At 37.7% G+C, this 10,637-nt stretch overlaps 1 protein-coding gene across 7 annotated transcripts in view; it reads right to left on the bottom strand.

Moving 5' to 3' along the window:
* LOC111949140 (uncharacterized) overlaps positions 1-10,395 on the bottom strand; it is a 239,268-nt gene extending 228,873 nt beyond the window's left edge. Inside the window, exons 1-5 of one of the 7 annotated variants that reach the window (XM_078934222.1) lie at positions 9,966-10,395; positions 9,417-9,564; positions 8,691-8,867; positions 6,573-6,662; positions 1,307-1,356 (exon numbers count right to left, since the gene is read on the bottom strand). In XM_078934222.1, the coding sequence (XP_078790348.1) occupies positions 1,307-1,356; positions 6,573-6,662; positions 8,691-8,805 (255 nt within the window). In that variant the 5' untranslated portion in view covers positions 8,806-8,867; positions 9,417-9,564; positions 9,966-10,395. The remainder of the gene's footprint in view (positions 1-1,306; positions 1,357-6,572; positions 6,663-8,690; positions 8,868-9,416; positions 9,565-9,965) is intronic. The other 6 variants (XM_078934224.1, XM_078934221.1, XM_078934228.1 and 3 more) reach the window with 6 other exon arrangements.
* Between the last annotated feature and the right edge of the window lie 242 nt (positions 10,396-10,637).

The raw sequence follows: 10,637 nt of genomic DNA, 5'->3' as shown, positions 1-10,637 counted from the left end.
TGTAATGTCCCTTGATTGTGTTGTAAATTGCAGAATTTTGTGTTAGTGGATTATTATTTTTCTGCTGTGACTGTGCTGGCTGGCTGCCCTGTAGTTATAGCTGTGGATTTGCAGTGTGTTTCAGTTGTTGGTCAGTGCCCGCAGGGTGCTTCTGTTTGCTGCCCGGCTAATTGGATGTTCTTTGTCCTTCACAGCAGTTGAGTGTGTACTGCGGTGATGGTGGCTGGGCCCTTAAGGTGGTGGCGTCTCCCTTTACCTGAATGATATTTGTTGTATTGTTTATGGCTTGGATTCCAAAATGCTTGAGTGTGATTCGGACTTCAACAGAGGTGCCCCCTCTCTTTTAAGCTCTCATTTTCAAGGTTAGGGCTCAGGACCGAATTTGGTTTTTCTTTATACAATAATAAATGACTTTAGTGATTTAATATATGCATTAACTTATGTCAAACTACACGTCACAATTAAAGTATATTTCTTTGTGTTTTTTTGAAAACAATGGATGTGTCGAAGCACTGGAGCTTCTGAACTGCCACGACAACTTGTGAAATATACACAAGTGTCCCGTGGAGCTGAAGCTGTAGTGTGTCAGCTGCTGCAATGTTTTACACAGACAGCAAACTGTGGAGCCAGATGCTAAAGGATTTTTTTCCCAGAAAATGAAATCTAATATAAGTAAGGGAACTGGCTGTTCTAGGTAAAGTATTGCTAGATAAAGTAAAAACAGCCCATCACAATTGTGTGACTATTGAGAAATCTATTATGGTTTAAACTCCTTGATGCTATCCATACAAATATGAATCAAAGCACATTGGATTCAACTTACCTTAAGTTAGCATCTACTTGAAATAAAAAATATAATTGATTTTTGTATATCTTTTTTTCAATCAGGTGTTAAGCATAAAAAAAGCTATATGTAAAAGTTTCAAGCAATTTCTTTTCCCTTTTTGACTAAGCAAACATTGTTTACCTTCCACTAAAGACCCAATCTGATGAAAATTGCGTTTTTAAACATGTTCTTGTAGCATTTTCCATACGGTGAAAGACATGTATCAATAAGGAAAATTAATCTCAAAGCATTTCTGAGTATTTCTTTCTTAAAATCATTGCAAATCAGGAGAACGTGCAAAATTGCAGATGGAAAAAGCAGAACATACAAGTTACTACGACAAGCCATAAGCTCCCTCCTCCGCTCCGTTATGATGCATCCACTTTTATAAAACTAGATCCCATGTGCGACATTGTTTTCCCCGTCTGAGCTAGCATCTGGTTTAAAACTGTATAACTGGATGGCTCCAATAATGCTCACCATTTTAGATGCAGTGGCGATGTCAGGTTGGGCTGTTGGCTGGCTGCAAGCTGTAAGGGGAGAGCACGTAAACTCATGTATAATGGTATAGGAGCAGGCTTACTCAGCACCAACAGTCCCGCCCACAACTCAGGAGAATTTCTAATGCACAATTGCCTCTCTACAGAAGTCATGTCCTAGAAAATTACAATTTCTTATATATTTTGGCCAAAAAGGGCATAATCATAATTAAAAGACCAGTGGGAACGCTTTTAAAATAGATCAAATGACAATTAAAGTTAGACTTGAAACAAGCAATTTTCCTCCCATTTTGATGATAGAATATATTGCAATGGTAGAATGTAAAGCTCAAAAAATACAAGAAAAATGCAACACACGCCTGAGGGATAGAGAAGGTGGCCTCTAGCACATGGGGGAGAAAGACAGAGTGGATATTGAAGAATGAGAAATAATGAGAGAAACAGCCATTGCACTTGTTCAGGAAGGCTCCATAAAAGGAAAAAAGGCCAGATTTGAACAGGTGCTTCAGAAACACGGAGAAAAATACTAAACCTGACCGAGTGACTCCACATTCACAATCTTCAAAGGAACTCTGTACGTCTAAAGTAGCACTCTTGTCATTTTCTCAGCATTAGAATGCCTTTCTCTTTTTATGCATATAAACTATATTGGCTATATTTTAGTGACTGTTGGCAGAAGAAGTTTGCTATTGTTTTCGTCAGCCCGTCAACACAAAATGTCTAAATTTCAAAGTGATCTTGGAAGTTTCTCTCCCTGCTTTTTCAAAAACACTTGAAATTAGAGTGTAAAGATTGAATGCATTTTCCCTGCAAGGCAATTTTCTAAATAGCCTGCTCTTCACTTTGTTTTCAGAATGAAGGGGGTCCGATTTTGAGCATGGTCGTCAAATGATGAGCGCATTTTGAATCAATGAAAAACTAAAACCTTGCTGCAGCATTTTCATTTTGTACTTTAAAGGAACACGTTTGCTGGCTGGACAATCATATGGTTGCTTTTGTTCCTTTGTGATGCTCGGATTGTTTATCGACTTGTGAACACATACTTGTAGCCTTGTGCAAGTGTGAGGCCCATTGCAGACTATTACAAACCCCTGTTCTTCAGTGCCTCAATGCAGAAGCTGCATCAGAAAAGTAGCAGGGGGAAATAAAATAAAAAAAAGGAAAAACTTTGGTCTTCCATCACAGATACATGCTTGTGAACATTTTGGACATGGTATTAGTCACAGACTCAAAGTTGCATGAATCCATCAATACAGATGGAAGTAATGCTGTTCAGAAATCAACTGGGTGTTTAGTCACATTGCTCATTCTTCTAGCCAGCATGACTAAGCCTGGTATCAGTGTACAGTAGGCCATCTAAAATGTTGGAAATACCAGACACTATCTAGAGGCAGCTCTTTCATCAAACAATAAAGTAAAAAAAACAAAGAAAGAAAAAATACACCATTTTTTTCACATATAAAGTGCATGTGGCTGAATCTCAAAAAAAAGGGATAAACATTTTCTTGATCATTCCATAGTCCCCATCCCTTTACCCTATTCAAAACATTTATATTAATACTCCGCCTTAATATTCAGATTTCAACATTCACCTATCGACGTGCTCCAAATTTGATGCTTCACGTCTGTCCAAAACTGTGTTCACAAACTTGACAAAGGATTTACTACCGCCTAAAAAGGTTTTAGCCTCATCACTATTTGGAAGCACTGATTGTATATCTCATATACAGTATGATACATGGTAGACAGATGATGTTGAGAGATCAGGTTTATTTATTTTGAAAAAAAAATCTACAAAAGCATTGGTAAGCACGCCTGCATGTCTGCGTTCATGAGATCATTTGGAGATTCTCCCAGTACCGTGAGATTCATCTGAATGACGGACGCTTTTGCTGCTACTTCGGTCTCTGTGACCAAGAGTTTGACGACTAGCTAACGGCTAGATGACTAACATTAGGCAGAGGAGGGAAAAAACCATAACTGAATTATAGGATCTTTTTATTGTTGTCACAATGCAAAAAAGAAAAATGCTAATAAATTCAGGACGTCAACACCCACCCACCCATTACATTTTTGTATGAGGACGAACTTCTAATTCTGCCATATACGCCATTTGGATCTGGTCTAAATCAGAAGAATGATTTAAAATATTCAAACCCTTTGGCCAAACAAATAATTACAAATCAAAGGTGTTTCCACCACTTTGACCGTTAATACACACACACACACTTAAATCTTTTATAAATTATGTTCATTTCCAGGCCAGCATTAGGCAGCTTAACATTAATGTCATTCAGCTCGCAAGTCTAATCTTTTACACTGCGATTAGAATTCCCTTGGCTTTTATTCCCCTTATCAGCATTGCTTCACATTGAGATAATGTGTCTTTGCCTCACTCTGATGTTGCAGCATGATTTGTGCGTTTTCTTTTGATATTTGATGGTTGACATTCAAATGTTGCTCCGTCTAGCTGCTTGCGACTGCTAGCCATTATCTCTCTGAGCTATTGCTGAGTGAAAAGGTGCATAGGTTGGGTGCTGCAGGTGCAGACAGATCTTCTGAACATAATGAGAGTTTTTCAGGGTAACTGTGACTGCTCTTTTCTCTTTTTTTAACGGAAAAGCAGAGAAATACCCTTATCCTGCGTTTCAGAACACAGAGGCGCTACCTTGGACTACCATGTTGCTGTTTGGGTGCTGGCACATCACCTAGTAATTACAATTTCCCCCTGTAATTGAAGGTTCTGCTCTTTATGCCCTATTGGTTGACCATTGCAGCCTCAAGCTGCATCATTTCAGCCAGAAGAGCCATGAATCACAAGAAGGACCTAAGACACAACTACGAAGCTGTCTCAGGCTATGTCTGTGAAAGCTTTGATTGTTCTTCTATGCTCGACTTCACAGGATTTAAGGCGAGCAACCTTCCTGCTTGAAGATTCAAGACTTCTCTCCCGTTATCTCAGCTCCTCTCTCCCCGTCTGTTTCTGAGCATCTCTGTGTCTCTCTGCCTGTTATGCATTCTTTTTTATGTTCCTGTGTGCCTCAGTTAAGGTAAAGCAGCGCAATAGGGATTTCTATTTCTCTGCTGGAGACCAGCACCTTACTGCAAAATGCTACTGGCTGCCTAGGTGAATTAAACTGTGGCTAACAAGAGCAAAACGGTTTCAGGTTGAGCCCTGCTTGTCTCGGTCACATGTACATGTTAAATCAGTTGTTTATAAGGAGAAGCAAACATTTAGTTTCTGGCAACCACTTAAGCAACAGAAACAGCACCATATCATTTGTCTACTTTCAAGCTGAAACAATTCTGCTTGAATAATGTGGACAAACCACTGATGATTCACCACATACACCAAGTAAAATGTGCTTACACTCAAATATAACTACAGGTTAAACGTTAAACACATTGTTTAGATGACTTTTATGTTTTTGACATTTAAAATGCAGCTTAACTGTGATTTAGGGCCATTTCAAGCAGAGTGAGTCATTGCGTGGATCTTATTAAGGCAGGGAGACCACTGTGTGTGACATCACTGCATGCAATACTTTATGCATTATTAATAAGATGACTTTTGCCTCAGAGTAGTTAAGTGCCACCTAAGTCCGCCCATCTCCTGCTGATGTCACATCTGCTTAATCTTCCACCACATTTTCAAAAGTGCACCAGACAGGTTGCACATTCGCACAGTGCTGAAAACTGTTATGACAAATGCGTTTCTTCTGCACTAGATCACACAACATTGTGTGAGGGGTGTTGATCATAACAAGCAGAAAATGATTGCTTGCTTCCACAGCTGACCTGGTGCTTTATCATTCCGTGATTCATTTATTCAGTAAATTTCTCTTTATAGACTTTGAGATAAATTGTTCTTTTTTTTTTTCTTTCGCTTTTTGGAAAAGTTGCTGTTTTTGAAGGAAAAACAAACAAAAGGGAAAAGAAAATCAATATATTTTACAGAACTGACAGTTAAAAAGTGGCTGGTAAATATAATGCTTTATTTTTGGCAGACCTTAAGAATGACATGCAGCTTGAAGGAAAACAAATTAAGTCTAAACAAAAAAATACTTCAAGAAGCAATGCTTCATTATGCTTGTGTTTATTAACTAACTGGGTGTAACTATTCATTTTAACGACAATTTGATTCGTATCATAATTGTGGTTGATGATACGATTCATAGTCAATATTAGTTCTTTTTGAACAATTTGATACGATTCACTGACTCAAAGATAGATCCAGGATATCTTTCGCCAAAACCTTAACCAGTGTGAGGTAAGTATCTGGTTACTGAACAATGCAGGTGACGTTTTCCAGATTCCTTGCAAAATAATCTAGTGTAAATTAAATATGTGTATAAACAAACAACTAAACAAGAATTGACGGCGAATCCATATACATTTTTGTTTCCTAAAGTTCAGCCCATCTTTTTTTCCCGTATCAAAATACTACAAATAGAACATTCTACCACACTGTATGGTCACGTCTTTGTAAAAGACAATATCAATTATAGATCGTTTCATTTAATTTTGAAACGTCTTTTTATTGTTTTGGGTGGATTCGTTTAACAATTTGCCTCAGAGAGATCGGTCGGGTTGGAGAAATCAAATAATTAATTAAACCTTACACCCGTAATGCATACAAGTCACCTACAAACTTTTGGGGTTAAAAAACAAAAGTTCACAAATAATAAGATAATTTTAAGTTGATACACGATGGGTCATTGAAAACAAACTTTATTTAAAAATAATAAAACAATAAAAATGCACTAGCTTGTATCCAAAAAGTTATTTTGATATTTGGTACTCCTGAGGAAAAATACAATTTCTTCCATCCTTCCAGTTGAACATGTTTGATCAGTAAATAAATCACTGTTCGGACCAGTGTCTGTTGGGTACATTCTACTGTTTATGAGGGAACTGTGTTCAGCTTGCACTTGAGCATCTCTTACATTGCCTGGAGTGCAACTGCAGCACTTCTAAATGGAAACAAAGCACAACTGATGATTTGTTGTGTTTTAAGGACAGAAAGTGTGGCCACTCAGACAGTGGTTAGTTAGCTCTGTGGAATACAGCAGCTCCCGTTGTGTGTTAGTGTTGACCTTTTGCTGATTGGGAATTAAGTGTCTCTGAGTGCTTCGTGTTCCTGGCCTTTGAAGGTTATATATACTAACTCTGCAGGTCCTTTCACTCCTGAACCAATAACAGCAAGCACACCAGAGAGCTAGAATCTGTCTGCCTCACGCTGGTACCTTTTTTCCTCTCCTCCAGACCCCTGCATCTCTCCACGGTTATGAACGTTGGGATATCTTCACACCCTCTTCCAGGAAAAGGGGGGGATGCTGAAAACGAAAAGAAAAACAATTAGAAGCTCTGATGGGTATGTGTGAGGTAATGAAATTGCGCGTTTCATTGTAGCGTGTAATAGAGAGCAGTTTGAAGTTAATTGAGGGGAGATAGGACACTGGGCCACTGTCTGCTGCAGTGTTCTAGCTGGGCACACCAGGTTTATCAGTGAGGCAATTACTGACTCTAGAAAAAAATCCTTATCAGTCCTTCCAAATGAGAATTCCTTTGCTTTAACAGGCTAGATGGGAAGATCAATTTCTATGATAATTAATTTCATATTCTCATCATCTGTTTTCTAGGTCAGGATCACAGCCTTGGCAGAACTTCACAACTTCAAGCTGCATTTAAGTAATCTGCATCCAAACAGCTTTTTTTTTAACCATATAGAGCTGCATTCCCTAAAGGTGTGAATGACTGCTTAATATTAACATAAAACATTGCCGATAAAAAACAAAAAAACATAGGTGTGGTTTTCATTTCTTGGTGTGTCTGGTAATGGGTGATCTTCAGAAACTGAGTAAGTTCTGGAAGTGCAGCTCAAGGAATTTCAGAAAGAGATCAAGTGCCACCTTCTGGTAGAGTGCTCACATGATCAGAGAAGTTCTCCCGTAAAGGTCTTCATGCATTTGGGTTACAGACAATTTAAGAAAAGGAAGTTTTACGCGATTATTTAAGCTGTTAAAACAAAGTAAATTCTAATTTAAGAGCTGTGAGAGAGCATATTGAATGAAAGATAATTACATTCAAAATAACCTTTTTTAATGTCAACTTCAGCTTTTAACAAATATTTTCTAATAACTTTTTAGCAAACCTGTTAATATTTAAGAAATGCCTAAAGTGAGGCATTTCTGAAGTGAGGTGGAATAGTTAGGAGGGATGGAGAGATGAGGTGGAGATGTTTTTCTTCTTCTGTCTCACAGTTCTGACAGAGGACAATTAATTGCAGCTTGCCTACAGTATTGATCATGTCTCCCTGATTGTCAGAGCAGAACCACAGCACCTGTATTCATTAAAACAGCCTGTTTAGTAACCATGCAGTGTTTTCAAGAAGAAACAACAAGCCAAGAAACACCTGCAATATCAACTGGGAAATCCTCAATGGAGCATGACAGCAGGAAGGAAAGAAAAGTTGTGACCTTATCTCAAGAAAAACATTTAATGAGGGGTGTGAAAACAAAAAGATAATCTTAAGAGGATACAATCTAATTTAAAAAAAGGGGGAAATAAGAGGTTGATTTCCTTTACTGCCTTTAAAACACATGTTAACCTTCAGTGATTTGAGGGTGAAATCATGACAATATGTTTCATTCCTGTGAAATTAGGAACTGCTTTGCAGGTCAAATAATTCCTGACAGTAGAGGGAGAAAAAAAGTGTATTTTTGTTTTGGACCACTGGGAAAGGTCAGGTAAAACTAACTTAAAAAAAATGGGTCAAAGGGGTACTTTTGAATCTGTTTCTTGAGAAGGCAAGGCAAAGCTTTATAACTTTATAACTCAAACAATAAACTAGTATACCAACTTTGCTTTCCACAGATGGGCCTTTAGCTGACTCCCCCCCCCCCGAAATTTATCATTTTTAATGCTCTTGCTAATATGTAATCTCCAGCAGATGATAAAGGGCAGCTCCTCATAAAACACATATAAGGCATGGAATTATAATGTTAGACCCACTTAAACAGTTGGTCCAAAGAACCTGATGTGACTTTATGCCATCATTATCATCAGAGAGAGTCACTCACTCTGTGGCTGTTACAGACTATAGCACTGTGAAATGCAAATGTGAAGAAAAAGGGAAATTGTGCTGAATTTCAAATGCCAAACTGTCTACTTGTGCTTGAAACCTGAAAAGTATTCCATTTATATCCCTTATGCAGCTGAAATAGGTCATTTTCTCAACAACTCAGAGGTGCTTCTTAGAATTTTAGATTTATGGGAACAGGTTATTTCGTGACCTATTTTTATACTTTTAAAATGTACAATCTGTCCAAAACCAAAAGCCGCAACAGTGTGATCCCAATTACCTTCTATGACTTCCCTCACATGGTGTGGGGAGTACGTGAATAAGGGTTTCAAGGTAAGAAGAGTGTTGAAGCCGACATTGGGGATGGAAAAAGAAAAGAAATGGGCGTGACCCATCTTGACTTCTCTCTAGTTTAGCCTTGACCTGGTGCTTCTCCGTTTGAGGACATCTCCACAGACTGGAAATAAAGAAGCCAACATTTTTAAATGGCACTGAGCTGAAATATGTCAAAGAAAGGCGGTGTTGTAGATTGATTTTTGTTTTCCGTCCAATAGAAATGACCACTGGGAAAGGTCAGGTAAAACGAACCTAAAAAAAAAAAAAAAGGGTCAAAGAGGTACTTTTGAATCGGTTTCTTGAGACTGCAGGACAAAGCTTTGTGAAGAAATTGACTTAAACAATATATTTTTGAGACTCAAATAAAAGCTGCTGATCATGAGTAAACTAGAACATAAACAAATACTTTAATCGAAAATGTAAAGCAATCAGTGCATTTTTTTTTTATTTTAATGCATCATTAAAAAACTATCCCTGTGCTGATATTAAACAGATATTAGATATGAAACAAACTAAAGGCAAGTGGTTGAAAATATCAACTCAACAAAGGACCTAGAAACTGTTTTAATGCAGTCTGTTCTCAACATAAAAGTGACTCAACACAAAACGTAAAAAAAAGAGGAAAAAATGTTTTTAAGCTATCAAAATTAAAACAAAAAAGTGACCTTACTGCAGAAAGAAGCAGTCCATGAAGGCCACACCAGGCAGCCTTCACTGGCCTTCATAACGTGCAGCCTATTACGGCAATTAAGTCAGGGCCAGCAGCAGCAAAGAGGCAGAGGGAAATAACTCCATGCTATTCTAAAAATAAGAGGTGACTGTGACAAAAATGAAAAGCAAATACCAAGTTACTTCACACAAAACATATGCTGAAAAGGGGAAACTGGTTTTATTTTACCCTAACTGTACAAAAACAACTTCTCTTTGACCTCTTAAGACCTGGCGTCCACATACATGGACATCACATTTTGGGTTCAATCACCACAATAGTTAATTCAGCTTTACTGGGGCCCTGTGACTGTATGTAAAGAGGGTTAACTCAAATATTAGCTCAGGTCTAAAGAGGTTGAGTAAAGACACGTTTCAAATAATTTTAGACAAGAATTTAACTTTGCGAGCTTCAATGTCACGAATTCATGATTCTTTTGTCTTTTTTCTCTCAATAAGAATTCATTTTCCTTTGCAGTGACAAAATAGTTTGTGAACTGTTGGTATTCACCTGGAAGTGTTTGGAATGCAGTCGTCAGAAAGCTTGATCCTGCTGTGAAGCATCACTGTCACCTGTTCGTTTAGGGTGGGGCCCTCTTCTTCTTCTTCTTCAATGTTTTCCAGCAGGCTGTACACTGGTGGGTGTAATGCTTCCCCCCACAGATGATCATTAAAATTCAATCAAATCCTATACAGACCAGTTTGACTGCAGAAAACAATGATTGTCTGACTAATAAATCACACACAACAACATAAGAGTGGGGCTCTACAACCTCCTTGTTCTTCTCTCTGTGGTCTTCATGGGGCAACCCAGATGGGAAGTGGATCATTGGTTTCTTCATAGTGTTTTTTTTTTTTTTTTTTTTTGCTGGAAGTTTAAAAACTAACTAAATATATAATGTTTGTTTATTTTGATCATCTTGTAGGAAGCTTTTTTTAAGTATTTTTTCAATGTTTTCAGTCAGTTTGAAAGCACTAAATTATGAAATATCTAATAATCCTCAAAAGAATCACTTAATTAATTTTTGTTTTTGTTTATTGACTTCGAGTTTGTCTTCTACTTTTATCTCCATGCGTTTTTCACTACCTCATCAGACATATGTTCCTGCTTTATATTCAAGTTATGCTTAGCCTACATGCTAGCATTGAGTTTCTCTCCCAGAAGTGCAAACTGATGCTACGT

The sequence above is a fragment of the Oryzias latipes genome, chromosome 17, assembly GCF_053564925.1.
Source record: "Oryzias latipes strain Hd-rR chromosome 17, Olatipes_Hd-rR_3.1".
Classification (NCBI taxonomy): Eukaryota; Metazoa; Chordata; class Actinopteri; order Beloniformes; family Adrianichthyidae; genus Oryzias; species Oryzias latipes.
Note: the sequence above shows the minus strand (reverse complement) of the source record. Positions and strands in the feature narration are given on the sequence as shown.